Source organism: Elephantulus edwardii, unplaced genomic scaffold (assembly GCF_000299155.1).
Source record: "Elephantulus edwardii isolate Elephantulus edwardi_28Jun2011 unplaced genomic scaffold, EleEdw1.0 scaffold00040, whole genome shotgun sequence".
Lineage (NCBI taxonomy): Eukaryota > Metazoa > Chordata > Mammalia > Macroscelidea > Macroscelididae > Elephantulus > Elephantulus edwardii.
Window position 1 is genome coordinate 6,085,573 of NW_006399790.1, and position 15,599 is coordinate 6,101,171.

The 15,599-nt window shown below is 42.3% G+C and overlaps 1 protein-coding gene and 1 pseudogene across 1 annotated transcript; both read left to right on the top strand.

The window, feature by feature from the left end:
• The window catches only part of LOC102864423, a 49,019-nt pseudogene extending 44,948 nt beyond the window's left edge, over nucleotides 1-4,071 (top strand).
• Nucleotides 4,072-11,976: 7,905 nt separating this feature from the next.
• On the top strand, nucleotides 11,977-12,963 carry LOC102864834 (melanoma-associated antigen B10-like). Its single transcript, XM_006885095.1, has one exon. It carries the CDS (start codon nucleotides 11,977-11,979, stop codon nucleotides 12,961-12,963), a length of 987 nt encoding a protein of 328 aa, XP_006885157.1.
• Nucleotides 12,964-15,599: the final 2,636 nt, after the last annotated feature.

The window sequence follows — 15,599 nt, forward strand, 5'->3', positions numbered from 1 at the left end:
ACATACACACACATACACATATTCTGAAGAGTATCTGAGGAAACTGTCACCTCCAGAACAGAAGTGGCACATGGACTTTCTCCTTTGCTTTCAGCACGTGGTAGTGTCAAGGTCTGGCTGTTACCTCGAAGCACCCTTTCCTTTCACCTTCTCATGACTGAGAGTGGGTAAATGAAATAGTCGGGTTGGGCTTAAAAGTCTTGGTTTAAGGCTTACTGACTGTATGAGAGGGAGGCCACGTGGATCTAACCAGAAGTTATTTGTAAAACTTCTATGTGACTTGTATGAGAATTAACCACCGCCTTACTAGAATGGAGGAATGACCCTGAACATTGCCTCACCCTTGCCCCTCAGGCCTGGAAACCCCTAAGCCTGGGTAACCGGAAGTGACTTCTATCGTCTCCTTCTGCCATCTTGGAGAAGTGACGCACTTGTCTGAACGGAGAGGTATCTGGTCAAGTCAGTGGACAAAGGAGTTCCAGGCCTGTCTATAGTTAAGGTGAGGACACTGAGTGAAATAGACGGTACTCTGTGCACCAAAGGCAAGCCCTAGAATCCCGCCATTGCCATAAACCCGGGGAAGATCTAAGCAGGGATCATCACTCTCTAAACGGATCCGCTGCATTTAAGGAAGGGACAGCATTGGACCAGGTTGGTTTAGTGCCACGAGTGAGGTCAGGGCTAAAAAACAGGCACCATACAAAGCCCCACCCCTTCCATCGCCCCAGGAGCATAGTCAGAGTGGTGCGCCCAGAATTCCTGTCTCCATTGTTGTGGAAGTGAAGTTCTTGATGGAGGCAAGGGTTCCCTATTGTGCGGAGGAGAAAGTAAGCCGTTTGTATGCAGTGAGGGTGCCCAAGACTCCAGTGCTAAAGGGCCTCGTCCCTGCAGTCAGCCGTAGTAGGCATTGAACAGGGTCTTGCATAGGGTCTCCATAGGCCTTATACATGGTAGTGAGCCCCTCATACCCTGATGTCCCCAAAACCTAACACAGCACTCAGGGAGAAGGAGAAGTTAAGGTGAGGAATGTGAGAACTAAAGGATCTGTCATCCTAAAAGAGGACACGAAAAAAATAGCACACGTGGTGCTACCATTAACCCCAGGAGTTGCTAGGTAACTGTCTCAGAACAAGATGGTTCTTCATTCCACCTCAGGCATTCATACCAACTGCCTTGGTCTGTGGCGGTGTAGAGCATGATGTGTTTAACAGCTAACAGAAAGGTGGGCAACTCAAAGTCACTATCCACACCACACATTTTTTCCAAATGGGCAGACTCCTCCTCCCATAAAGATTTGTACCTCTGAAAAGTTAAGGAAGGTTCACCATGAGTCAAAATTGATTAGTAAGCAATGGGTTTGAGGACTTTGGAGCAATCAGATCAGCAAAAAGAGAATCCCAGAGTCTGGATCAGTTCTTTTAGGCTGAGAGTTCCCAAACTAATCCTTCCAGAGTCTAAGGGCTCTGAACACATTGCTGTAAGAGCATGAAAATGAGCCCTAGATCGTACCAGGAGTCAAGTCTTGAAAGGGACTCGCAATCCTCAAGACACTGGCAATCCTGCCACTGCTGTCACGCTTTGTGGCAAAGGTGATCAGAAAAGATTACTTTTCTAACCCGCTCCAAAGTCTCAGGAAAGAAAGGTTTCTTTTGCATTGTTGTGTGCCTTTAAGCCAGAATCCACTCATAGCTGATGCGTCAGCGGGTTTTCAGAGCAGTAAATCACATGGGAGGAGATTGTTTATCCAAGCTGATGGATTTAAATCTCTTGCCTTTGGGATTGCAGTGCAGCTTATTACCACTAGGCCACCAGAACTCCCCTTTGGCATGAAGGTGCAGCGTCAAAACAGCTTGACAGATTTTGGTATTAGGGTTATGCTTGCATCATAGAATGATGCTAGGAGTGTTCCTTCTTTTTCTATTTTTTTTAAAATAATGTATTGATGATAGTTCAGCTTTGAATAAATACCATTGGTGATAATTTGGTAGAATTCACCTGTCAAGCCATCTGGGCTAGCACTTTTTTGGGGGGAGAGTCCTTTATGACCTCACTTTCTTCTTTTGTGATGGGTTTGTTCAAATGTTCCACTTCTGTCTGTGTCAGGGTAAGTTGTGGGATTCCATGAATTTACCTTTTCCACTAGGTTTTCAAATATCAGAGTATAGTTTTTCATAATATTCCAAAATTGTCTCAGTCACATATTGCATAAAGCCACTGTTAAGAGAATGGGAAGATAACTGAGTAAGGTGTATCTATTACTGTTCAAAAGGGAAAGGAGAGAAGAGGAGCAACAAAAGGGGAAGGGTGGAAAATCACTGTGAAAGCAGAGGTTAGTGGATGGAGGAGGGTGTTGTAATGGGCAAGGTTTAGTGGGGCTTGAAAAAACGTAGGGCAATGGTAATTAATTATATAAAATACAATGTGTATGAATTAGTATCTAAAACACAAGGTATATGTGCAAAACACAAAGAACATGAATGGTTATATGCAAACCAATGTAAAAATTTTTTTAAAACCCAATTCAGCATAACAGAGAGATCTCAGGTCCTGCTACAAATCAAGATGCTATCATTGAATATGAACAGAGAAACACTCTCCCTGATAGAACAATTGGTGGTGTGTTATGTACCTGTCCAGTCAGAACTAACTCATGGCAGATTATCCAGCAGATTTTCAGAAGTGGTAAATTGCAACTAGAGGAGATTGCCCGTCTTTCTCCTGGTGGATTCCAAAAAAGCCTGGGGCTATCAACTCTGAGAATCCCTAAAAGGGATAGTAGGATGCAACCTAAGGTATACTGTCATGAAATAACTTCTTTTAGTTAAGGGAACATGGGGGTGACAAAAAACAAAATAAGCAAATCCAGATGCTTCATGGTTTCATACAACAGAGCCAAGATTCCTTAGAAGCATAGTTTTACCACTTTTCTAAAGACATGCAAATCATCTTATCTCTCTGCCTTGTACTTCTTTATCTCTGCCATATCCCTCACCTGTCCTCCTGCCAATGCTCCTGCTTGTTTTCCCTCACCAGATTCATCATGCCTCATGGTTGCAAGAGTAAGCACCGGGCCAGAGAGAAGTGCCGCCGTCAAGCCAGAGAAGAGACCCATGGTGTGGAGTGTGCTCAGGGCACAGCAGCAGCCGAAGAGGAGTCTACCACCTCCTCCTCTGTTCTTCCAAAGGTCTAGTTAAGAGCTTAGTGTCTTCTGAGTCATCCAGCACTTGCCAGGAGCTGCAAAGCACCCTATCTACCACCATGTCTGAGGCTGCTGGTTCGAGTGTAGGAGCTGATGAGGGTGCCAGCTATCAAGGGGAGGAAGGCCAAGTACTGGGAGGGCCCAGTCCACCATTGAGCAGATGCAGAAAGGCACTCTCACCAAGAAGGTAGTTATGTTGGTCCATTACCTGCTGTACAAGTATCAAGTGAAGGGGCCTGTTAGAACGGCTGATATGCTGAAAAATATAATCCAGATGCACAAGAACCAATTTCCAGAGATCCTCAAAAGAGCTTCTGAGCACCTGGAGCTGACCTTTGGCCTTGACCTGAAGGAATTGGATCCCATCCGCCACACCTATGTCCTTGTCAACAAGCTTGAATCCAGCTACAGTGGGAGGAAAACCAGTGATGTAGGCGTGCCCACGACTGGTCTGGTTATGACCATCCTGGGTGTAATCTTGACAAACGGTAACCGTGCCACTGAAGAGCAAGTCTGGGCAGTGCTGAATATGATGCGGTTATATGCAGGCAAGGATCCTTTTCGGGGAGCCCAAGAAGCTCATTACCAAAGATTTAGTGAGGCAAAGGTACCTGGAGTACCAGCAGGTGCCAGGTAGCGATCCGCCACGCTATGAGTTCCTGTGGGGTCCCCGAGCCTATGCTGAAACCACCAAGCTTCAAGTCCTGGAGTTTGTGACCAAGGTCCACGATACTATACCAAGTGCCTTACCTCAGTACCATGAAGAAGCTATGAAGGAAGAACAAGAGAGAGTTCAGGCTCGAAATGAAGCCAGGGCTCGCACCAGTGCCTGTTCTAGCACTGCGAGCAGCAGCTCCTCTTGCCCCAAGTGAAGTCTAAGGAAGGGCAGAGAGCAGAGGGTTTGGTGAGAGCTAGATGTTAGTATTAATTGTTGTAACCTAGATCATTTGTCTTCCCCCCCAAAAAAAATGTTGTTTTAAGAGAAAGTTTATTCTTTCAAGATGAAGAGTTGTCCTGTTTTATAAAACCAGTTAGGAAGTGTTCCACCTTACTTGGCCATATGGAAGAAGAAAACAGCAGCAGAAATGGCACCTTATTGGAAAAGTGAAAAAACAAAACAATTTAGCCTCAATAGTTGAAGACTTGGGATCACAACTAGAGATCACTAAGTAAGCAGCAACACTGTGTGGTCACTTATGGTCTGTTTTTATATAAAAGTAAATTATATACCTGGATATGCTTACATTGTTCATGAATTGTAGACCTACATCTTAATAAATTAGAACACTTGCATACTGGCTAATTTGTTTTTCCCAACACTTGCTCCTTGAAGACTCTGGGCTTGAGTATCCTAGACTCTAGGACAGGAGCCCCGGCCCACAGAATTTTAAGAGTCTAAAGGCACACAATTGTGTAAGAAAGATGTGGAGACACACCTTGTGACCTAAAGGAAGAACAGAAAGGTGAGAGGATGTTGGGGTGGTGTCCAGACAACAACTTGTTTTTAAGGTCTATGGAATCAACCCTGACTTAGTGACCCTGTGAAAAGCAGAATGAAATATTAAGTAATCCTGCACCAGCCTCATAATCGCTGATGTGCTTGAACCCATTGTTATGGCCCCAGATGAGAGCAGTCCTGTTTAAATGCCACAAAACGAGAAATTTGGGGACTGTAGTAAACAGCACAGCTGAGTTCATTCTAATGTCAGTTGGGCGGTAGTTATGAAACTGTGTGGTGGATAAGCTGGGACCAGTCTCTTAGATGACGTGAGCTGCTGTTGTTAGCAGTTACTCTGTAAAGAAGGAAAATCTAGCTCTCTACCAAGGGGCAAAATAAAAAAGATCTTGTGCTGTTGTTCCAGTGCAGTTAAATACAACACAGACTGTGTTTCAAGTGCATCCACTCCAGGGAGATTCTGAGAAATAAGGGTGGTGGTCACTGGACAACCCATGCTGAGAAGACACAGGCCTGGCAATCTTGGCTTTCATCTGGGAGAAGCAAAGCCCACTTCATTGAAAGGTTTTAATTAGGTTATCTTCATTTCATTTATCCAACTCAACGTGAGGAATTTGTTTTTAATGGGAATGAAATAAATGCAGAGAGGGAAGTGGGGAAGGTTGGAAAGAACAAGTCCTTGATCCAAATTCTAGGAGCTTTGAGGTGCATCCAGCTAGGGAAAAGCATCCCTACACTAAATAAGATAGCCTCAAAAAGTTACTTCCCCCCATCTTCCTGGATAATATCATAATGACAAATATCCTTTAATAATTTAATAGTTTGAATATTAAAAAACTAGAAATTGTGAAAAATGAAATGGAGCTCATGAGCATTGACATTCTAAGCATGAGTGAAATGAGATGGACTAGCTGTGGCCACTATGAATCAGATCATCACATCACATGGTATACTCTGCTGGGAATAAAAAACAGAAGAAGAACAGTGTTGCATTCATAGTTAAAAAGTTAATTTCAAATTCTGTCCTGAAATACATCGTAAGTGACAGGATATTATCCATATGCATCCAACGAAAACAGGTTATTATGACTATTATTCAAATATATGCTCCTACATCTAGAACCAAAGAGGAAGAAATTGAAAAATTCTTCCCAAATCTTGCAGCTTCAAAGGGAACAAACATGCAGTCAAGATGTGTTAATGATAATTGGTGATTGGAATGAAAAAGTTGGAAACAATGAAGAAAAAATAGTAGTTGGAAAATACTATTATAGTAGTTGGTGATAGAAACGAGGCTAGAAATAGAATGATCCAATTTTGTATTTTCAATGATTTATTCATTGCAAATACCTTTTTAAAAAAACCACAAACAGCACCTTTACACATGGACCTCACCTAATGGACAGGAATCAGATTGACTATCTCTGTGGAAGAAATCATTGGAGAAGCTCAATATCAGCAATAAAAACCAGGTCAGGGGCGGAATGTGGGTCAGATCATCAATTACACATGTGCAAGTGCAAACTGAGGCCTAAAAAAATTTTAAAAGTCCATGAGAATAAAAAATATGATCTTGAATCTATTCCCTCTGAATTTCAAAATCATCTTGAGAATAAGTGTGGAGCATTGGACATAGATAACGAAGTATCTATTATTCTGTCTCACAGAACAAAAAGAATGCAGAATATTTCTATGATAGCACTTGTTACCTTACCTCATTTTAAAACTAAGTCCTAGAATTCTTCTAATACATGTGTGTGAATGTGATGTATGTATGTATGTGTGTGTGTGGGGGGGTGTCTGCAAACATGCCAAAGTTACTTTAATCCCCTTTTGAAGGATACATCATTTACTTCCCATTTGTTGCTGTAATTAATAGAATGAAATTTCTGAACATGAATTCTTGGGTACTCACTATGTGTTTTCTTATAGGAAATATATGACAGAGTTCAGGGTGGATTAAAGTGTAAAGAGTGTGAGGAGTTGTTATGTGCTGTCAAGTCGCTTGCGACTCATAGCAACCCTATGTACAACAGCCCTAAACCCTGTGCCTATCGCACTGCTTCTGACACACCCATCCTGATTACCCTAGTCACTGAATCAATCGACCTCATAGAGGGCCTTCCCCTCCTGCGCTGTCCCTCCACCCTCCCAAGCATGATGTTCCTCTACAAGGAACAACATGTACAAAGTATGTCAGATGAAGCCTCAGAATCCTTGCCTCCAAGGAGCAGCCTGGTTTAACCCTCTCCAGGATGAATCTGTTTGTTTTCTTGGCAGTCCAGTGTACATTCAATACTCTTCTCCAGCACCACAGCTCAAAGGCGTAAATTCTCCTTCTATCTTCCTTAGTCATTGTCCAACTCTCTGATGCATAACAAATGATTGCAAAGACCATAGCCTGTATCAGACTAACGTTTATAAATATTGCTGAAGTTATATTCCATAAAGCTGTAGTAGTTAATATTTTCACATACTAATATATGTGAGAAACTTACATACTCCCAGTTCTTGTCAACCTCCTAAATTTTGGTCAGAATTTTAGGTGAAAATATATTGCCTCACTGCTGTTTTAGTTTGTATTTTCCTGTCATCTAGTTACACTGAGCTGAAAATTAACTTCATCACTCACCAAAATAAAGCAGAGTTTCTCCAGTGATGTCATGACTAGGTAGATTTCTCTGGGAAAGCTTTAAAGTGTTCAAATCTCTGTTGACTTTTCCTTTACTTAGAGGACCAAGAGTTTGGTCAAAATTATCAAGTTCCAGGAAGAGGGTCCTTAAAGGGAATCTTCTTTCAGTTAATGATAGGCATCAGGAAGACCTGGAGTAAAGAGAGCTTTCCAAAGTCAATGAGAAGGACCACTTGTAACATCACATCCAGAAAATCTAGGTTGGGCTTCCTGTCAGGTTTCTGAATGCACAGTTCAATAAAGATTGGAGAAGAGACCAGAAAGAAAGAAGGTGGACAGTCTTTTTGTAGGATCCTATGAGTCTCACATAACACCAACAACATGGTGCTGGAGAAGAATATTGAACATACCATGCATTGTCAGGAGAACAAACAGGTCTGGCATGGAGAGGGTGTACAAGTTGCTCCTTGGAGGTAAGGATTTTGATGCTTCACCTCATATATTTGGGGCAGGTAGCCAGGAGGGCCCAGTCCTTGTAGAAGCACATCATGCATGGAAAGGTAGAGGGACAGCACAGGAGAGAAAAACCCTCGGTGAGATGGACTGACACAGTACCTAGGGTAATTGGAGTAGGTGTGTCAGAGTCAGTCAGACTGGCTCAAGATAGGGCAGGGTTCAGAGCTATTGTGCATAAGGTCACTATGTTTTGCAAGCAATTCAATGGAACATAACACAATACAATCCACGTGTATAGGCTTTGAAAATACATGATTCATCATTACCAGCCTGCAGATAATTTTTTATCTGAATGAGCATACAAGAGAATGCCTGGCAATGAACTTCACCTTAATTCCTCCCACACTTGTGTAGGGCATAGCTGACTCTCTGGTCATTCAGAGATGCTAATGACCAATTCTGGAAGTGTCTGTTGGTTCCATGCATCTTCCTCTGTACAGTGGGGAAGGAAGCTATCTTGATTCCTGCCTGAGAGGGGTATTTCTTCCTCTACATACAGTGAGTGGCTCACATCCACTGAGATAGGGCTTTACAGTGATGGGGGGGGGGACTGATGATGATGACAGTTGACAAGGAAAAAAGTATTCATAAGTAGTGGATAGAAAGATGCAGATGTGAGGAGTGGGAAAATCAACTAGGAATTCCCTTAAGCTAAGCACTGTAGTGACTCTGCAAATAAATTTCTAGAAATCAAAGCTATTAATGGTTATCAGAGATGATGTTATTAGAGAAGGAGAAAGGAGTCATTGCTTAGAGGGCACTGATGCTTCTATTAAGGGTAAAGGATACATTTGGAAATGGATAGTGGTGAAGGTTGCACAACATTATGAGTACAATAAATGCCACTGAATTGTACATGTAAAAATGAGGAATGCAAATGTTCATGTTATTTATCTATCTGTCTGTGTTCAAGTGAAATCATCACTCAGCCTGTATTTCATGGTTCTGTAATTATTTTCACACCAAAATGCAGATGAGCTATGCCTGTTTGCTTGCACTACACAGTAGAATAAGGGGCAAACCCACACCATAAATATATACAAGGATTTTATAGACCACTGGAGATGGTACCGTCCCTTTGTAAATTTAATGTTGGTGACTAGGATTTGAGTTCCAAAATGATATCTTTATTCTACTAATAAGCCTGACTAAATTTAATTAAAAGAATACTAGATCATGTACCAGCTATCTCCAAAGTCATCATATGATCTCTCTCTCATTGTTGTCTAGTTGGAACTAACTCATAAGTGGCCCTTCAGCAGGTTTTGGCACGTTGTAAACAACTTGGAAGAGGATTATTTATCATTCTCCCTTGGAGCTGATGGTGCATTTGAACCACTAGAGAGGCTCCACCTTTGTATCAGTGCATCTTCCCACTAACTAATCTACCAGAAACCCTACATGATATATACTCTTGAGTCAGAACTGACCCATAGCTGACCCTGCAGTGGGTTTTCAGAGGCTGTAAATCACAAAGGAGAAGATTACTCATCTTTTATTCTGCCGAGCATCTGGGGGGTTCAAGCGGCATGTCTTTGGATTGACAGTGCAACATTTTACCCCTAAGCTACCAGAGCTCCCTCACGATTTTTAGTGACTGAAATAAAATGTCAATGTATAAATCCAGCAAAGTGGACAATCATACCGGATTCAGGCCAGTAGAGGGAGGAATCTTGGGTCATACTAAAAATCAAGGAAGCTTTGGTGGTGGTTTCCTAAAGGAAGTTGACGGTAAACCAAAGGCTGAGCTTCTCTGGCTGTTTGAATGGACCACTCCGTAGGAGAAAGATGGGCTTTCTCTTCCTGTGACATTTGTTGTTGTTATGTGCCATCAAGTCGCTTAGGACTCATAGCAACCCTATGTGCAACAGCCCTGAACCTGCTGTATCTTGTGCCAACCTTACTGTCTCTGACACTCCTTTCCCCATTACCCCAGTCACGGAATCAATCCATCTCATCGAGGGTCTTCTCCTCCTGCTCTGTCCCTCCACCCTCCCAAGCATGATGTCCCTTCTCCAAGGACTGTTCCCTCTTTGAAATATGCCCAAATTATGTCAGACGAAGCCTCAGAATCCTTGCCTCCAAGCAGCAGCCTGATTTCACCTGTACAGTTTATAGTCTCCAAAAACCTGCTGGAGGGTCCGTTAAGAGTCGATTATGACTCCAAGGCAAAGAATTTTTAAGTTGAGAATAGAAGTAAAGATAAAAATCTTCAGCTACGTCTCAAGGTTGGGGGGGGGGAAAGCCCTCCGTCCTAACAGGTGCGGCTAAGGGGCGTGACCTGAAAGGTAGGCGGATGTGACGTAGGATGACTTCCTGTTCACGGAGCTGAAGACCGTTAACCCGTTACCTCAGCCTGAGGGTGCGGCACTTGGTCAGCGCGGGAATCTTAGTGTGACGTAGGTAAAGGCCCCAACTGTGATTCAGTAGACCTCTCTCCCACAGAGTTTAGCATTGTCCGCGCCCACCAGTCTGATGCATCCATTTCTCAGCAACCCGTTAGTAAACTGTTGTCCTTCTGAGGGAACCCAGAGACGCGAGGTCACTGGACAGGGGTTTTGCTTCAAGACTGGTGTAGGGAGGGGTTTGGGCTCCAAGTGTCAGAGATGGTGAGGATGGATGGCAGAGGGTGGGACAGGGTTCAGGTCGGCTGTTTATAGGGTCTTTGTGAGGCTTTCTCTATCGGAACGGCACATAACAATAATAAGTGAAAAGGGATTTCTGGTGGCACATGCCGTGGGGATTGGCGCTGCTCACCCAAAGGTGTCTACCCTCTGGTGTTTGGAATTTACCAGCCACTCAGGGACGAAAACGTGCTGGAGGGTCAGCTATGAGTTGGTTCGTAACCCGTGACAATGAGTTGAATAAGTTAAACAAAATGGAGCCCTGCTAACTGCAAGGTTGGGTGTTTGAATCCACCAGGCACTGGACTCCACAAGGAGGGTAGAGATGAGTCGGAACACACTCAGTAGCAATATATTAGGGTTTTTATGATATTGGTGGATAAGAGCGAGGATGCTATGTAACACCTGAGGGAATTACTTTCAGAACAGCGGACTCCTCAAAGAGCTCCATCTAAAACTGCCGTGGAAGGTCCAGGATGAGGGATTGGAAAGATACGAAGCTTTTTGATGTTTTAGGAGGTCTGGTGACGCAGTGCATAACTTGTTGGGCATGCTAACTTAAAACATTGGCACTTTGATTCAAAAAGATGAGGGAGAGAGCTGTTCAAAAGGGGTATGTGATTAGGTATTATTGTCATGACAGGTGTCCAGGACAAAGGCTGCATAGTAGAGTAGACTTGAGGGGAGGGATTGTATAACAATGAAGAAATTTTACTTTTCAAAACGAAGGCTGCATAGTGGAGTGGACTTGGGGGAGGAATTGTATAACAAGGAAAGAATTTTACTTTTTGAAGAGAAGAGTGAACTGGGGGAAAAGAGGTGGGTAGGCATAAAAGTGCAACGATGAATAAATGGAAATCCAAAATCTCTGTATACTTTCATTAAAATTAATAATGAAAAAAAAAACAACCATTGAAAGTTTGAATCCTCCAGCTGATGTGTGAGATAGAGCTGAGGAAATTTGTCAAGATGGACAGCCTCAGAAACCCGATGCAGGGTTGCAATAAGTAGAGGTTGACTCAACAGAAGTGGGTTTGGGTATCAGGAAGTGGAAAGGGTGGTGTGATCCCATCAGATTGAGGAGTTCCAGACATGCCAGAGGGAAAAGTGAATATCCTGAGTGAGGTCTGAAGGAAACATTAAATCAGGAATAAATTAGGCTCAACATAGCTCTGCTCCTACCATTCTCTCCTTTAGACAGGTTTGTGAGGCTGAGGCAGTACCTTTGTGCTTGGGGACTTTCAGAAAGTTCAGGTCTCAAGTCCAATAGAGGCATCATCAGGCCATTAAAGGAAAGGGTCTCAGCCCTTTTAACAGTCCATGTGAGAACCCTGACCAGGGACTTAAGAGGCTCTTTCCTCACAAGAGGAAAAGAACAGGACACAGAGTGCTCTCATTCAGTGTGAGTGCCACATGACTTTCAACTTAGGAATTTTTTTTTAAATTTTTCCATTAAAACCAAGATACTGTGTCTCTGATCAGAGGGTGTACACCATCTCCTCCTTTCTCCTCCAGGTATCCACATCGCTTGTGCCAGAAAAGACTCATCATGCCTCGAGGTCATAAAAGTAAGCATCGTGCCAAGGAAAAACATAAGGACCACAAAGAGATACTCAGTGGCTTTAGTGATCAGGCTTTTGCAGCCCCTGAAGAGGCACGCCCCACCTCTTCCTCTCCTCCTTCTGAGAGTAGTTCCCAGAGTTTGCTAGCTTCTGAGTCATGTTCTGCAACCATGTCTGCTCCAGCTATTTCATGCACAAAAGCTAATGGAGATGCCAGCATCCAAAATATTTCAAGTTTGTGTGATCTCCAGCTCACTACTCTAGAAAAGAAGGTGATTGTATTGGTGGATTACATGCTGTCCAAATATCAAATGAAAGAACCTTTTACAAAGGCAGACATTCTGAGAGATGTCATCCAGTTGTATAAGCACCGCTACTTTGAGATCCTCAGGAGAGCATCTGAGTACCTGGAATTGCTCTTTGGCCTTGACCTGAAGGAAATGGACTCTAACAGGCACATTTATGTCCTGGTCAACAAATTAGAGTTAAGCTGTGAAGGAAAGCTGAGTGATGAAAGAGTTGTGCCCAAAACAGGTCTTTTGATGACGGTTTTGGGTGTGATTTTCACAAGGGGTAACCGTGCCAGTGAAGAGCAAATTTGGGAAGTACTCAATTCAATGGGCTTATATGCTGGGAAGAATCACTTAATCTTTAGAGATCCCAGGAAGCTCATTACAAGAGATTTTGTGAGTCAAAAGTACCTGGAGTACCAAGAGGTGCCCAACAGTGATCCTTCTCGCTTCGAGTTCCTGTGGGGTCCCAGGTCACACGCTGAAACCACCAAGATGAAAGTTCTGAAGTTTATGACCAAGGTCCATAATACCAACCCTAGTGCCTTCCCAGCCTGGTATGAAGAGGCTTTGAGAGATGAAGAAGAAAGAGCAAAGGCCAGAATTGAAGCCAAAGCTTGGATTAGTGCCATGGCTGAGGCACGTTCCAAGGCCTTTTCCAGCACCCTCTCTTGTCCTAAGTAAAATAGAACAGTATTCTAAGTATTATCGGACTATTTGCTTGGCATTGGAAACAGCGTAGTCTTTATAATCTTTATGCTCTATTCTGTGGTATCCTGAATGTTCTGGAAAAATTGCTGGTTTTTTTATTAGAAAGTCTATGAGCTTCAAAGTCTTTATTAATGAATAATATTAAAAATATTTGCTGTGTGGTTTGAATCCACCAGAAGCTTTACTGGAGAAAGAGTGGGCAATTTCCTCCTGTGCCAGTAGGATCTGACTTGACAGTACACAAGAAAAAAAAATTTGTTATGTCTGAATCTTAAGAATAAGGGTTATATTCTTGTAAAACAAGTTGGGAAGTATCCACTTTATTTCATCATTTATAATAAGATAAAATTGCATGGAAAAAAGCATTTCCTCAGAAATAAAGAACTTAGGAGTAAACTGACATCAAGATAAAAAGAAAAATAAAAGATGATAAATACTTGCTTTCACTTATTTCTATTCTGTAAAATTAAAATATGTAATGAAATCTCTTTAATGTGTTAGAATGTAGACAATAGTTTTAATAAACTAGACCTTTTAATTACTGACTCTATTATTTCTTCAATATTAATTACCTACTGTTTGGAAGGCTCCATGATACAACTGGAAATGCCAGGATGAACAAGATCTACTTAGTTTTAGAGTCTTGTTGAGTAGCCTTGTACCTGTTCTCACTCAATTGACAATGCATCTTGGCTTTTCTCTATTCTATCATTGGATTTTTTACCATATGCTACCTCCTGAAACAATATTGGCTGTCAATGATATTGGCAACCATATTGGTGCTATTAGTTGATGCTAACTCATGCCTGCCTTATGTACAATAGAACAAAACCCTACCCAATCCTGTATGATCTTCACATCTCTTGTGTGTGTAAGCCCATTTTTGCACTCACTGTGTTGCTGTATGTCTTTGAGGGCCTGCCTCTCCATACTTGACCCTCTAGTTTTCTAAGAATATTGTCCTTCTCCAAGGACTGGCCCCACCTAATAACATGCCAAAACTATGTAAATTGAAATCTTACCGTCCTTGCCTTCAAAGAAGCAGCTGTTGGATAAGGAGAATGAGGAGAGAAATCTTGTCATTTAAAGGACAAATAGAGAGTTTTGGTGACTTAGTGGGTAAGAGGTTGCACTGCCAACTCTAAGACAGTGAGTTTGTATCCACCAGCTTCTCCACAGGCAAAAAGATGGGTAGTCCCTTTCTGTGTGAGTTATAGCCCCTAGAAACTGACTGTAGTATCAGCTATGAGTTCTGGTTTAAGGGCACATAACGCAAACAACAAAGGACAAATAAGATGAAATTTGAAGAGATGTGGGAGAAGATTCAAGTGTATCATAGGAGATACCACTATGGTTGAGTTGATACTCAGTGACCTCATGTGCTAAAGAATAGAAATTTCCCATGACATTTTGTTGACTATGATCTTCCCAGATGCAGATTGCTAGGCCCTACTTCTGCAGTTCTGCTGGGCAAGTTACTGTGGATTCAGAATTTACTCCAGCTGTAAATTATGTGAGAGGAGATTATCCATCTTTATCCTGCATAGCTAGTGCATTTGAACTGCTATAGAAACACCAATCTTGGGTTAGCATTGCAACTGCCCTCAAAGTAGACCAGAGCAGTCTGTGGAAAACTGCTTGCACCATGTAGGGAACTAATGCCCAAGATTTGGGGCTTAGAAATCTGCATATATTTTAGTACTAGCTTTGTGGTAAGTGAGATCTTAGATAAAACATTGACCGTGTTTAGCAAGGGACAGATCCTCAGAGGGCATGTCACATATCTTAAGTTTAGAGGAAATGGAAACTGCTTTTAGTAGTTACATTGGGAGTAAAGAAAGCTAGAGTGAATTTTCTATCTGGGAAAGAGTGAGAGGTATACTGGGCTATTGTTTCAGTGCAGTTGAATACAATGCACAAACTGTTTCATGCACATTACGTCCAGGAAGAGTCTAACTAAATATGGTGGTCACTTGACATCAGATGCTGAGAAGCCACTGGACTGGTAATCTTGGCTCTGGCCTGGGAGAAGCAGAGCCCACTTGATTAAAAGGGCATTTTAAATTAGGTTATCTTAACTGTTGTTTAGCCAGCTCTAAGCAAGGAATTTCTTTTTGCCTGAGATTAGATAAATGCATATGTGATACAGATAAAAGGGAAGTAGGGAGAGTAGGAAGGGGAAAGTCCTTGACTCAAATTCTAGGAGCTTTGAGGTACCTCCAGCTGGGGAAAACTCCCCCACTCTCAATAAATAACGCATCCTTAAAATTTTACTTAACCAAGTAGCTTATTTTCACCCTCTGAGCAGCATTTTGGCTGATATGTCTTGTCTAGAGTACTGCATGTTCTCTGATAATTCTTGGGGGCGGAGTGTGTGTGTGTGTACGTGCCCATGTGTATGGTATGTGATTTCTAGAGGAATTTTGTAGACTTTGTGTCAAAACTGTGAAAGTAATAGCTATTCATATACCATATATCCATGGCACAGTCATTGTGTCACTCTCATGAGATAATGGGCAAGATGACCATGATGAAGCCCAATTCACAGGTGAAGAAACTGAGACCCTGAGTTTGACAGTTTCCCAGAGATTGAATACATATTCTCTCTC

Coding starts and splice junctions, on each gene's coding strand:
- LOC102864834 (XM_006885095.1), top strand. CDS start 11,977: ATGCCTCGAGGTCATAAAAGTAAGCATCGTGCCAAGGAAAAACATAAG.